We start from the raw sequence: 15,018 nt of genomic DNA, 5'->3' as shown, positions 1-15,018 counted from the left end.
AAAGGAAGGAAGGAAGGGAGGAAGGGAGGGAGGGAGGGAGGAAGGAAGGGAGGGAGGGAGGAGGGAAGGGAGGAAGGGAGGAAGGAAGGAAGGAAGGAAGGAAGGAAGGAAGGAAGGAAAGAAGGAAAGAAGGCAAGCAAACAAGCTAAGTGACTACTCATCTGGGTTGCTTGATTTTTCTTTACCTTGTGGCAGTGTTGTAGGCAGAGTAAATATTTCCAATCTGCTTCTTCCTGTTTCCGGAAGTGGCGAAAGCACCATCACTTCTACTATGTCTGTTTCCAAAAGAGACACTGTGGATATTTGTAAAATGTCTTTGCCCACCTCTGAAAGCAAACAGAAATCATCATAAGTCATCATTCATAAGTTTAAAGAATCTTTTATCATCTCAAGTAAGGTATCACATTATAGGACTGCCTTCAGTAAGCCTTTAGATTTCAATTTATTTATTGCATTTTTAAAGTGGCCTTTATTTTTCTTTAAGTTAATTTATTTTGAAAGAGAGGGGGAGAAAGAGAGTGTGCACAAGCCGGGGAGGAGGGCAGAGAGAGAGGCAGAGAGAGAGAATCCACAGCAAGCTTCGAGTGTATACCTAAAGTGATCTTTAAACGTAAGTGATGGGGGGTGGTGCTTGGGTGGCGCTCAGTCAGTAAGGGTCCCACTCTTGATTTTGGCTCAGGTCATGATCTCAGAGTTTGTGGGATCAAGCCCCATGTTGGGTTCTGTGCTCAGAGCCTGTTGTAGATTTTCTCTCTCTCCCTCTCTCTCTCTGCCCCTCCTCTGCTCATGCTCTCTCTCTCTCTCTCTCTCTCTCAAAATAAATAAATAAACTTAAAAACTATACAGAAGTGATGGGGACATTTTTGATGAACTATGAGGGATTCTCATGACTGGATATCTGGGTTGATAGATTCAAGCCAGCTCAGTTGGGCTGAGCTTCCTTCCCTGTCAGGGAAGCCTCTGGAGTTTGCCATGTACACCCCACTCAGCAGCACCTGCTTGCTCTGGCCCCTTCATTGTCCACTGTGGCCTGTTTGCCCACTCTTGGTATTGCATAAAGTCTAGCATCAGTGTTCTCTGAATCTGTAGTCAAGATATTGTGGGTATGGTGGAAACACCCATGACTTTATGAGTTTGCTTCTCTGGAAATCGGGCCTCTGAAAGGTGGCATGCCTGGGACACATCTTCAGTTCTTTCCAGAGTCACTACTCCCTCTTTCCACAGAACAGGGGCTGTTCTGTATGTGTCCACTTTCTCAGGCCCCCAGGATCAGCCCCTCCCCTCAGGTGGTCAGTTGGTGGTCTTTCGTCTGACAACAAAGAAGACCAAAGACATCTGATACAAAGAGGACCTTAATATTCTTTAAAAAAAAAAAAGTTATGCATTTATTTTGAGAGAGAGACAGCATGAGAGCACGAGTAGGGGAGCGGCAGAGAGAAAGGGAGAGAGAGGATCCCAAGTAGGCTCTGCGCTGTCAACCCAGAGCCCAATGTGGGGCCGGATCCACACACTGTGAGATCATGACCTGAGTCAAAATCAAGAGTCGGATGCTTAACGGACCGAACCATCCAGGTGCCCTGACCTTAATGTTCTTATTCAGGAGATATTTTTGTATCAATAAAATGCAATCCTTTACATCTCTGATTTTGAGCCCAGGCCACCAATCTCCTACTAGACCATGTGCTTTCAGGTCCTCATTTTATTTTCTTGTGTCTTTTATTGGTTTCTTCTATTCAGCTCTCAAGACTACCCAATCTTCAGATTGCGACCTTGCTGCAGCCCTGCTTCCCCACCATAGCTGTCCAATTTTATTTTTCTGTTGCAAACTTCTTAAAACAGAAGTTGCTACTTATGGACTTCATTTTCTGACCACCACGCCCTCCCTAACCTCTTTGTCCCTCTATTCCAAAGCAGTAGCTCTCCCAGGAGTTACCCGCTGATGGGCCCATGCACAAGGGCTTCATCCCAGCCCTCACTGTGCTCAAGTTTCTGCCAGGCCACACCCTCATCAGCCTTCCTCTTTCAAGCTCTTTCTGGAGTGAGGACTCCCAGTGCTCTCATTACACTGGCCTGTCCTCAGTTGTCTTTATTGCCTCATCTTCCTCTGTCCATAACTGCAATGGAAGTTGCTTTTCCCATCACACTTTAACCAGATATGTTAAAAAATGGAACATTTAAGCAGGATGTGCATCCACTGCGAGATGAGCCATAGGTCCTACCACAGTCCATGTCTTCGAATTTACATATTTAGCTTATCCATTTGGTCTCATTAAGTAATTGGTATTTACCTCTACTCTGTCTTTTCTTTTTTAATTTTTTTAATGTTTATTTATTTTTGAGACAGAGAGAGACAGAGCATGAATGGGGGATGGTCAGAGAGAGGGAGACACAAAATCTGAAGCAGGCTCCAGGCTCTAAGCTGTCAGTACAGAGCCTGACATGCGGCTTGAACTCTATGAACCATGATATCATGACCTGAGCCGAAGTCGGATGCTCAACCTCTGAGCCACCCAGGCACCCCTACTCTATCTTCTTAAGCCTTCCCATCAGCTTCTGCAATTTCAAGATCAGGAAGCTATCATTAAGACTTGAACTACAAATCTCCATTTCCAAACATTAGCTAAATATCCCCAAATAAAGAGCTTATTAGCTTCAAATCTACACAAATCTCATCAGCTCACGCTATCCCTCAACCTCTCTAATTTCCTTTTTTCCTTGAGTTTTTGCTTCATTTGATGACATCATAAACTTCCACCATCCAGGCTAGAAATTTTGGAGTCATGTTGAACCTCCCCTTTCACATTTGATGGAACACCAAAGTCCTGCCAATTTCCTCACTCAGAGCTGTCCCCTCCTTTCTCTTTCTATGACTGCTGCATGGTGTGTGCACTCTGGATAAGAGCATGAGCCTCAAGACAGACTTCCTGGATTTGGGTCCCGGCTCCACCACTATTCAATCGCATGACTCTGAATGAGTACTTCGCCTCACTGTGCCTCAATTGCCTCATCTATAAATAGGGATAGTAATAGTCTCTACCCCATAAAAGTTGTCTGTAATGATTAAATGAATTAACACATGCCAAGTTCTTAGAACGCGATCATATGGCAAAGAATACCTCGATAAATGTCGGCTATTGTTATGATTACTGTCACCTCTTGCCTGGGCTACTAGACTTGTTCCCTAACTCCTCTTTTTTATTCCATTCTCTTGCCTTTCAGCTCCATCCTTCACACTTGTGGCAGAGTCATCCTCCAAAGTCAAATCATACCAGGCCCATTTTGAAAACCTCAGAGGATGTCCCAGACTCCTTGCAATGATATTCAAGACCCTCATCTTCTTCAGGACTTCATTGCCATGATCATCATCGAGTAAACTCTTCTGTTTACCTATTATACCAGACTGCTGGCCATTCCAAGTGCCTTTACTCAGACTTTCCTCCTGAGCTGGAATACTAATATACACCATCCCCCACTACTTAAATCCTCAGGGAACTCTCCCCCAACCCTCTGCACCTCCTTATCTGGTCTCCACTCCTTTCCTCACACTTGGCAGAGTTAATTGCTTCTTCCTCTGAGACTACACAGCGCTCTGCTTATTCCTCCACCACGAAATTGTCTCCTTGACCTTTTCATGCTCCCATTGACCTAGGTTCAGCATTTTAGACCTAGTAGGCACTCACTAATCTTAAAAAGTTAATGAATAAATTAAAAATGTGTTTGGGTAAAAATATACCAGAAAGGAAAGTATTAGTTCTTATTACTTATCACATAACTGCTACCTCACCTTCCAGGTCTGTGGTTTACCTGGGCATGTGGATGACATTACTGAAAAACCTAGATATCATTTTGTTTAAAGAGGAAATATTAAAGATGCATGTACTAAAACTTTCTTTAGCTATCTCTATTAAATAGAGATCAAGTATTTTAAAATATATTTCAAGGATAAACCAATGAAACTACTTTTTGTGATAACATTAGAAATATCTAGCATTATATATAATGTATATAATAATATACATACATATTATATATGTGTACAATATATGTATAATATATATAATATCTAACATGAGAAATATCTAAATTAATTCATTAATTTAGTTAAGAAAGTTTATTTAGCTCAACTATGTGCCAAGCAGAGGTACCAAAAACCCTTTAAACGTGATGTGGGAATTCTCTTACATAACTTACAGCAGTTATTTAAATGTTTCCTTTATAGAAAATACACTAGGGCCTCATTTTCACAACCTTAAATTCTTTGGAATAAAGTGACCAGTATTTTCATTAATTAATTGCCAATTAATTAACATTCCATGTTGTACCTACGAATCCAAGGATCTGAAACAAGCTTGATGGATTGGCATTGATGATAAAGATGCATCCTTCTGATGTTCCAACTAATAGATATATCCCTCGCTGGTCATAACTAGGAAAGAAGAAATCTGAGGCTCAGATTTTGCTTGTTTCACCAGTAAGATGGTAAACAAACTTATTGACTGACAGTGTGGAAATACATTCAAAACCAGTCATTCTTATGGTTTGTGATTTTTAATATTATCCCATCTTGTAAAGAGCCAAGTGATTGCAGGTAAATACAATCATTACATTCTAGGTTAATGTTATTTCCAAACTGCAGCTTAAAAGCGCACAGTCGAGAAGATGCAGTGGTGTTTCATCATAAGTAAGTGAAATATGACACCAGAGCTTTCTTGGTATGGAAATAAAGTGGAAATAAACAATTCTCAAACTAGTGATCACCGTGACATCTAGTGCCTGGCAGGAGGAGGAAGAATGTAGTGAAATGTTTCTGTAACTTCTTCAAATTAGAAAAATGGGAAAATAGAAATTATAATAAGAGAAAAGGATCTGAGAAAGAGGAGGCGGCAAAGGTATAAATGGAGTGAGGTTACAGCTCCTTTCCCCCTGAGCTGGAGGGAGCCGTGAGCACAACAATGCAGCAGGTGGAAACCTGCCTCCTCCAGGCACTAGCTAGGCAATCCTTTAAAGCTTCTCTTAACTTCTCTGAGCCTAAATCCTCTCATTTGTGGAACAGGAACAAACATAATACCTTTCTGACTGCTGTAGTGAGGTTCACATTCACATACAGTGTATGACAGCACCTCAAACTGTAAAGCAGGGCACCAATGTCACTTCTTATTAATACTTACTATTCTGATAAATTAACAAAAGAAAGAACAATAACACACAAGTCTAAATCCAATGTCTCTATGCTGTCTTCTAAAAAGTATTACTTCAAAAGATTTGAAATCATCTAAATGCCCATCGATACACACTTTTGGAGCACCTGGGTGGCTCCCTTGGTTAAGTGACTCTTGATTTAGGCTCAGGTCATGATGTTACTGTTGTAAGATCAAGCCCCACATCAGGCTCTGCACTGGGCATGGAACCTGCTTAAGATTCTCTCTCTCCCTCTCCCTCTGCCCCTCCCCTGCTTGCATGCTCTCTCTCTCTCTCTCAAAACAAAACAAAACCCCAAAGAACTCAGTCTTTAAAAATGATAGTATATTGGGTATTTACCCAAAAAATACAAAAACACTAATTCAAAGGGATACACGCACCCCTAAATTTATTACAGCATTATCTATAATAGCCAAATTATGGAAGCAACCCAAGTGTCTATCAACTGATGAATGGATAAAGAAGATGTGGTGTGTATGTATGTATGTATGTATGTATATATATATAATGGAATATTACTCAGCCATAAAAAAGAATGAAATCTTGCCATTTGCAATGACATGGATGGAGCTAGAGAGTATAATGCTAAGTGAAATAAGTCAGTCAGAGACAAATACCAAATGATTTCACTTATATGTGGAATTTAAGAAACAAAACAAATGAGTAAAGGAAAAAAGAGAGAGAGAGAGAGAAAGAGAGACAAACCAAGAAATAGACGCTTTAACTATGCAGAACTGATGGTTACCAGAGGGGAGGTGGGGAGGGGGGGAAATCAGTGAAACAGGTGAAGGGGATTAAGAGGACACTTATCATGATGAGCACTGAGTAATGTGTAGAACTGTTGAATCACTATATTGCACAACTGAAACGAATCTAACACTGTATGTTAACAATACTGGAATTAAAATTAAAAAGTTTTAAATGATGGTATATTTATATCATGGAATACTACGTACCATAAAACAGAATAAGGAAGGTCTTCATGTGTGGATAGAAAACATTGTCCAAAATATACCATTAAGTGGAAAAAAAATGAGGTATAGAACATTGTATACAGTTTGCTACCCATTAAAAGCAAAGGCATTTAAATCAAAACTTGAAAAGAAATAAAAGCAAAGGCAGTGACTCTGGACCCCCACTACCTGGGTTCAAATCCTGACATTTGCTATTTACTACCTGTGCAATATTAAGCAAATTATTTAACACATCGTGCCTAATGTTCCTCCCCCGTAATGGAGACAATAAGAGTATCCATCTCATACAACAAAGCACGTACCACATTCTAAGTGCTCGATAATTATTTGTGTAATTAACAGGAAGAACTTACTTGTGGGGGTTTTTTTTGTTTTTTTGTTTGGTTTGTTTGTTTGTTTGTTTTGCTTATTTATGGATAGAATATCTCTGGAAAGAAGACATGAGAAACTGGTAACAGGCTGCCTCCAGGGAGGACAACTGAGTGTTTGGGAACAAGAGTGGGAGCCTTTTCACGATGCACCCCTCTGTACTTTTTGAATAGTGACCTGAGTCAGTGTATTAATTTTTGAAACAAAACATGTAAAACTTAAAATTAAAAGAAATTATGGCTTCACTGTAATTCTCGACAGACAGTCCTAACAATGCTGCTGCCAGAAGCAGGAAGTACTTACAGGAGGTGCTGCACAGACCATTCGGAGGGAAAGACCTTGTAAACTGCCCGAGGGGTCTCAGGATCTCTGACATCCAGGAAATGGATGGAGCCCTCCTGGGTGCCCACAGCGGCAGAGAAGGAGGAGGGAGAGGAAGCCAGAACCGTCGCCTGTTTAAAATAACCCCAGAGGCTTAACTTCCCTGTGCCAGAACACAAAGCCTGCTCTACTACACATAAGAATCTACAGTTTATTTGAAAAGCCCTCAAAATGAGGACCTTGGCAAGTGTTGTATGATATTACAAATTACACATGCAGCATTCCTGAGCTAATAGATAGCATAAGTCACAGGAATCTGTACGTCTTATTCTTTAATCCTAAAGTTAGCATCATAAAAATATAAAAAGATTTCTTGAGCTTTAAACCACGGCTTCATTTATATCCCTAAAGGATTATGAAATGATTATACCAATAATAATAAAAAAAATAAAATAAATTTAAAATACATTCCTAGCACTTTTGGACATCTTTCTGGAATGTTAGAGATTTTTTTTTTTTTTTAATCAGCATTCATCTGTTGGCTGATGGTAGATCCTGGGATGCTGGTATGATGGAGGAAGACTTAAGAAAATAACCATATCACTGCACCATATATTCAGTAACCAAAGACATGCATCGCAGATTCCTGCTTACCTCACAGTCATCTACAGAATATGAGGTCTAGGGGAGTAAATCTGCTTTCACGACGCTGAAGCAATCAGATTCATTCCTCTATAATTATATTTTGTAGGCTGTTTTGAATACGATCATAGAACGTTAGAAATAGAAAAGACTTTAGGAGATAATCATTTGGTAGAACAGAAAATGGAGGCCAAGAAAAATGTAGCAATTTGCTTCAGGATCCCATAGCTGGTGACAAAGATGAGAACTCATTAGAGTGTACAGTTGTCCAACCAAGCATGTCTTTATTTTATTTTTAAAGGTGAATTTTCCAAGGTTGAGTCTTTATAGTGATATCTCAGTGTGAAACTGGAAACGAAATAGTGAGGGTTTTTCTTTTTTCCTCTTTTTCAACTAAAAGTCTTTATGGGATCTGTGTGTGTGTGTGTGTGTGTGTGTGTGTGTGTGTGTGTGTGTGTTCTCAAAATAATCAGTTGAAATTATCGTCCATTCCCGGGCAATAGTCGGCCGGGTTAAAAATATACAGCAATATCTGGAGGGGTCTTCTGTTCCTTAGCAAGTGCCATCAAGGGAAGCTGCTAGTGTCCAGACATCCTCCCATCCCAGTGCTGGGCCGGGGTCTCTGCCTAAAATGTTCATGGGGAACACAGTCCCGGGCACAGGCAGGAGACCTGGCCTCAGTATTGCTGGGTCAGTGCACTTACCAATTCCCCACAAGGCAGCAGTATTGTTCAGGAAGGGGCAACCACCAGTTGTCCCCAGTGCAGGCTGAACCATATGAGTGTGCCATGCCTGGTTTGGAGTTCAGTGAACATTTGTCAAATTAACCGTGAAAGCTGTTTGAATGTCTCCCTTCTGGTTGGGCGAAGGAGAGATCTGGTACAGAAAGTGAGCCTTCTCACGGTGCCTCTATCTCTCTTTAGCCAAGAAGAACAAGGTAAGCCCTGATTAGAGAGACTCTCAGGTAGGTGGTTAACCATTTGTATGTCTCTCATTTGTAAAAGGAGATGTGATGAACTTGAAGATCTCTTCAAGCTCTAGTAATTCTAACAGAAATGAATACATATGAGCTCTTGTCACTAGAACATGCTGTCTACTCACATTTCAGTCTTTTAGGTAAGAATTTTTAGGTTTATTTGTTGGGGTGAGTTTTATATATCCCATTGAATTATGTGCCTTTGCATCTTATAATCCCTCTTATGTGAGGTGTGATGTTTCCTCTTGTCTTATAATTGAGATTTTAATTTTATAAAGGGGAAGGACTGTAACCTCCCTACCTACTACCAAGATCCATATCTTATCTAGAACTGTAGAATACATCAAATGATGATTTCAGGGAGAAATAGCATTGCCATTGTTTCTTGGTCCTTTTATGTTTTAGAAATGTTATTTTATGAAAAATGTACTATGAACATAGCAGAAATACTGGGATCACCTTGTGGTGAGTGTTGTGAGAAATTGTGGTTTGCCACTCAGCATCCATACACCTTCCTTCTGGAAAATTTCTGGAATATCTATTGAGAAACCATCTCTCCTATTTTGGAGGTTCAGTGAAACAGATCTGACTCCCATTTTCAAGGCTAAGCTTAAGTCAATTAGCATTTCTCATTCCTCTGTCCACAGTGACTAGTTCAGGGATGTTATTAAGACATTAGAAAATGGGGTGCGTGAGTGCCTCAGTGAGTTGAGCAGCTGACTCTTGATTTCAGCTCAAGTCATGATCTCGCAGTTCATGAGATCAAGTCTCGTGTCAGGCTCTGTGCTGACAGTGTGGAGCCTGCTTGGGATTCTCTCTCCCTTTCTCTTTGGCCCTCCCCTCTTACTTTCTCTCTATAACACAATAAATAAATAAATTAAAAAAAAAAGACATTAGAAGACATTTAGCCTTGGGGAAAGGAGAAGCTTCTTTTCTCTTCCTCCTCCCACTGGAGGAGGCTTTCTTCCTTGATGGTCTGATACCCATGAGGCTGACACCTGTGGCATTTGGGTACCACTAAAAGACGCCTAGGGTGAAACTAAAGATATAGAGAAAAAACCAAGATCCTTGATAATATCATTTGAGTTGCTGGATGGAACCACATCTGAGGCCGGACAAGTTGTATACTTTATAGTCAATTAAGCCAACACCTCCCACTTCCTTAATTTTGGCTCAAGCTGGTTAGAGTAGCAATTTTCTTTCATTTCTAACTGACCTCCTTGAGGTTAGATGGGGCGATTTAACTAGTTATGGCCGAGGGGGGTGATTCATCTCTGAGTAAAAACACCTAAGTGCTACTTCAAGACCCTCAAACACTCCCTTCCCATACCCATGGCATTGAGGAGCTATGAGTCAGCCTCCCTCAGCCTGGCTCCCTGAGAGAGAGACTGTGTGGAGCAGAGACCCTGCCAAACCACAGGGAACTTACAGCGTGAGTGAGATATAAACCACTAGGACCTCAGAAACAATTGCCACCACAGACAATGTTGGTATACACCAATACCGTACTTTATATTCTACCTTCCGGGGTGCGGAATATACTTTATACACAGGAATTACTCTACATACAGAGGGTAAAAATGCCCTACTGGCATGTGTAACAAGTATTTCCATAGACTACTGACATGTAAATATGAAAACATAGATTAGATTAGAATTCAATATTTCAATCCATTTCTAAGCCACACTTACTGGGGTATTCAGACAAATCCTGCTGGCACAAGTACCATCTTCTAAACACCAAACACAAACTTCCCCTGAATGTGTGAGTGTCTGTAAAAGAAAGAAAAATAAAACCCTAAACAGAAAACAAGACTTTGTTATAGAATCATATTCTAAATCCCTTTTTAGTAGGTCAATAACTTGGATGACTTACTATAATACTTCATTTTACTTGTATGGATTATGATGACAATCACAACACCAGTACTTCTGATTTAAACAAAAATTAAATTATCTTTAATACAATTTAAGTAACACATAATAACTATTTAGGATCAGAAAAGTGAAATCAAAAATTTTTTTCCATGTAACATAATCACTTAGAAATTCAACAGGATTATCGCTTAATGAGTAAAGCTAGAAACAAGAAATTATACATTTTTTAAACTAATAGAGTTTGCTTTTTTTTTTTTTTTTCAACGTTTATTTATTTTTGGGACAGAGAGAGACAGAGCATGAACGGGGGAGGGGCAGAGAGAGAGGGAGACACAGAATCGGAAACAGGCTCCAGGCTCTGAGCCATCAGCCCAGAGCCCGACGCGGGGCTCGAACTCACGGACCGCGAGATTGTGACCTGGCTGAAGTCGGACGCTTAACCGACTGCGCCACCCAGGCGCCCCTAGATTTTGATTTTAAGACCAGTTTCAGTACTATAGAAATTTTGAGCAGAAAGTACAAAGTTGCCCTTACCCTCCCCCCACCAGATACATAAAATTTCCTCTATTATTATCTTGCCTTCAGTGTAGTACATTTGTTACAATTGAGGAGCCAACATTGATACATTATTGACTAAAGCCCATAGTCCGTATTAAGGTTCTCTCTGTGTCATACATCCTACAGGCTTTAACAAATGTATGATATGTATCCGCCATCACAGTGTCATACAGAATAGTTTCACTGCCCTAAAAATTCGCTGTGTTCCACCTCCATCTTTCCCTCCCTCCTTCCCACTGAGTCCCTGGCAGCCCCTGATCTTTTTACTGTCTCCATAGTTTTTCTTTTTCCCGAACATCACATAGAATGAATCATATAGCTTTTTCCCAAATTGGCTTCTTTCACTTAACATTATGCATTTAAGGCTCTTCTATATCCTTTCACAATTTAATAGCTCATTTATTCTTAGTGCTGGATAATATTCCATTGTATGGATATATCACAGTTTGTTTATTCATTCACCTACCGGGGGACATCTTGGTTACTTCCACGTTTTGGCAATTATGAATAAACTTGCTATAAACATTCATGTATAGGTTTTTGTGTGGGCACACGTTTTCAACTACCAAGAGGCCCAGTTTTCAAATTGGTTTTCAAATACCAAGAGGCCCAATTGCTGAATCATAAGGTAAGAGAGTGTTTAGCTTTGTGAGAAAGGGCCAAACTTGCAAAGTTGCTATATCATTTTGATTCCTATAGGCAATGAGTAATTGCTTCTGTTGCTGCAATATCCTCGCTAGCACTTGGTCTTGTCCACGTTTTAGATTTTAGACATTCTAATAGGTGTGTGGTGTGATCTCATTGCTTTAATTTGCAATTCTCTAAATGATGAATAATATTGAACATCTTTTCATATACTTATTTGCTATCTGTATAGTTTCTGTGGTAAAGTATTCCAATATGTTGCTCATTTTTTTACTGGAGTTGATTATTTTCTTAGTGTTGAGCTATAAGAATGCTTTGCACATTTTGGAAACCAGTCCATTATCAGATACATGTTTTACAAAGATTTTTCTCCCTGTCTGTGGCTTGTCTTTACTTTCTTTAATATTGTCTTTCCTAGTGTATCAGCCTTTGATTTTAATGAAGTCCAATGTATCAGTTTTTCCTTTCATGGATTACGTTTCGTATTGTGTTGAAAAAGTCATTGCCAAACTCCTATGCTATTTTATGGGAATTTATAGTTTTTCATTTTACATTTAGGTCCAGTGTGAGTTAATTTTTTTGGAAGGTGTAAAGTCTGTAACTCAATGGTGATGATAATGATGATGATTTTGTATGTGGATGTCCAGTTGTTCCTGCACCATTTGGTAAAAGACTGTCCCTTCTCAATTGAATTGTTTTTGCTCCTTTGTCAAAGGTCAGTCAACTATATTTGTATGGATCTATTTCTAGGTCCTCTCTTCTGTTCCATTCATCTATTTGTGCAGTTGTTCACCGATACCATACTGTCTTGATTACTGTAGCTTTAAAATAAATCTTGAAAATTGGGTGGTGTTGGTCATACATTTTTTTCTTCAATATTGTATTTGCAATTCTGAATCTTTGCTTCTCCATATAAACTTCAGAATCAGTTTATTGATATCCATAAAATAACTTGCTGGGATTTTGATTGGGATTGCATTGAATCTTACCACATACTAGACTGTGGTGGGCGCTGACAAGTTAAGTTTGGAAGGTTTGGAAAGAACTGATACCTTAACGATTTTGAGTCTTCTTATCCATGTGCATGGAATATTTGTCCATTTATTTAGATCTTGTTTGATTTCATTCAAAGGAGTTTTGTAACTTTTCTCATATAGATCTTGTACATATTTTTGCTAGAACTCCCAAAATTTTAATGGATTTGTTGATAAACCATATGAAAAATGAAATGTTTCTTGAGATCAATAAAAACTAAACAGTTAAACACCAGGAAGAAAACAGTTTCTTTCCAAAATGTAGCAGTTGGGCTTTTTTTCCTAAGTAGGTCAAATTCATATTTTGTGTATGGCAAGTATTTCATTTCCATCCTCAGAGGGTCTATACTACTCTGACAAAGGGTAAATACTACTAGTTTAATGAGTGTTAATAACTCATGAGCGATGAATCTGTTTAAAGCTCTGGCTTGGAAAACTTGGGTGATGACTATAAACAGGATGGCTCCTCAGATTTTACATTTATTTATTTCTGAGAGACAGAAGAGAGAGATAGAGCATGAGTGGGGCCGAAGTCATAGGCTTAACTGACTGAGCCACCCAAGCGCGCCGACTCCTCAGATTTTAATTGCTCTGGATGTTTTCAGAGACTTAATGTTATGAAGTCAAAATATAATGATGTCATTCTAACTGGGGAGGACATTCAGTGATGGAAGTGGTTGGCATTTCTACCACATCCTTAATACCCTCTGGCTCCTATTTGTATAAGGTTGCACATAAACTTCCAAAATCTTATCTTTAAATCCTACCATGAAATGCTAAAATATTCCTTACCATGCAGTATTCATTTCCAGGTGAGATAAAGTCAATTGCCTGAAATTTCCCATCACAAGCCTCTAGGACTCTATTAAAGGTTGGCTCCTCACCAAAAGTGTAAATATAAATGGATCCCTGTTAAATATACCAAAAAAAAAAAAAACAAAGAAAGAAAGAAAGAAAGAAAAGAAAAAGAAATATGATGTAATTGTTGTGTGTGCAGTTCAGCAACTATTTATTAAATGCCTACTATGAGCAAGGCACTGTGTGGGAATAGGTGAAGGGAAATTAGAGATCAACTCCAGTAAGGCCTTGACCTTGAAGAGCTTAAAATCTAGATGCTTAATTTGTTTATTGATTGATTCATTCACTCACACATCATTTAAAATAATCAACAAATAGGACTTTCTTCTTTTCTCCAATTCCAAGCATTCGTTTTTTAAGGTATAAAACATAACACTTCTTCCTGACTTCAAAAATATTTATACAAAAAATTTGTGAAATGTGGAAAACCAGAAAAATTGTTATGGTGAACGAGTAAGTCTTAATCACATACTAGACGGTGGTGGGCACTGATAAAAACTTTTAAATAAGCCTTTGTGGAAATTGTGGAGGTGGGGCTGAAGCTGTTACTTTATGACTTATTTATCGTTCTCAGCTGCCAAATTCACCTCTCAAAAAAAAATCTATCCTGTAAGTTATGACTCTCTGCCAAGTAACTGTAATATGGTAGAGCCACTTAACTAGCAATAAGAAATCGGCTTTCAACTGAAGACGAGTTCTTCACATTTCCTTGAGTTAAACATGAATACTCCTGTTCTTGTTGGTCTAAAAAATACAATTCTGTAGAGTCTAAATTTGATAGATACTTACTGGTTTTAATTTTCATTCATTCCTTCAGCAAATATTGAATGGATACACTGGCCTGGCATGGCTCTGCATGCTGGGACGATAGCAGAGGACAAAACAGGCAAAATTCCCTGCCCTCATGGAGCTTACATTCTGCTGGGGCATTCAGACAATAGACAAGGTATCTAAATAGGATATATTGTAAGTTAAACAGCAGTACTTGTAAGACTCAAAAATATAAAGCAGGGAAAGAAGGTAAGACATGATAAGAGAGTGGGATTTTCAACTGAGTAGCCAAGGAAGGCTTTATTGAGGTAACTTTAGAGAAAAGACTTGAAGGAAATGAGGAAAAAAAGGATTCATGTGCATTCTGTGGGAAGAGCATTCCAAACAGAGAGAACAGCCAGTGCAAAGACCGTGAAGGGGGAACATGCCTTGGGAGTTAAAGAAAACAGCATGATTGCCAGCATGACTGGAACAGGATGAACAAGAAGCAGAGCAGGGGGAGACAAGGCCCAGTGAGAACAGAACCCGTATCATGAAGAGCCTTGTAAAGCACAGTGAGGATTTTGGCTCTTAGTCAGAAGAACATGGGAAATCACTGGAGGGTTCTGAAGAGTAAACACAACAGTTGTTCTCACTTTGGCTGCTATGTTGGGGATACAGTTTACTCTATCCTGTACTGAGAAAAGTGTATTAAGGTGTCCCATTGAGATTATGACTTTGCTTCTCCTTGTCATTTTGCCACATTTTGCTTTATATATTTTGGGACTATTTTATTTAGTACATATGTTTTTTT

The 15,018-nt window shown here is 39.2% G+C and overlaps 1 protein-coding gene across 2 annotated transcripts in view; it reads right to left on the bottom strand.

Annotated features, from left to right (window-relative positions):
- The window catches only part of CFAP43 (cilia and flagella associated protein 43), a 121,429-nt gene that overhangs the window by 68,870 nt on the left and 37,541 nt on the right, over positions 1–15,018 (bottom strand). The window contains exons 9-13 of one of the 2 annotated variants that reach the window (XM_030335032.1): positions 13,389–13,505; positions 10,174–10,254; positions 6,846–6,994; positions 4,323–4,426; positions 186–326 (exon numbers count right to left, since the gene is read on the bottom strand). In XM_030335032.1, coding sequence (XP_030190892.1) covers positions 186–326; positions 4,323–4,426; positions 6,846–6,994; positions 10,174–10,254; positions 13,389–13,505 — 592 coding nt within the window. The remainder of the gene's footprint in view (positions 1–185; positions 327–4,322; positions 4,427–6,845; positions 6,995–10,173; positions 10,255–13,388; positions 13,506–15,018) is intronic. The other variant, XM_030335034.1, reaches the window with a different exon arrangement.

The sequence above is a fragment of the Lynx canadensis genome, chromosome D2, assembly GCF_007474595.2.
Source record: "Lynx canadensis isolate LIC74 chromosome D2, mLynCan4.pri.v2, whole genome shotgun sequence".
Lineage (NCBI taxonomy): Eukaryota > Metazoa > Chordata > Mammalia > Carnivora > Felidae > Lynx > Lynx canadensis.
The sequence above is the reverse complement of the archived record's forward strand: the minus strand, read 5'-3'. Positions and strand labels throughout refer to the sequence as shown.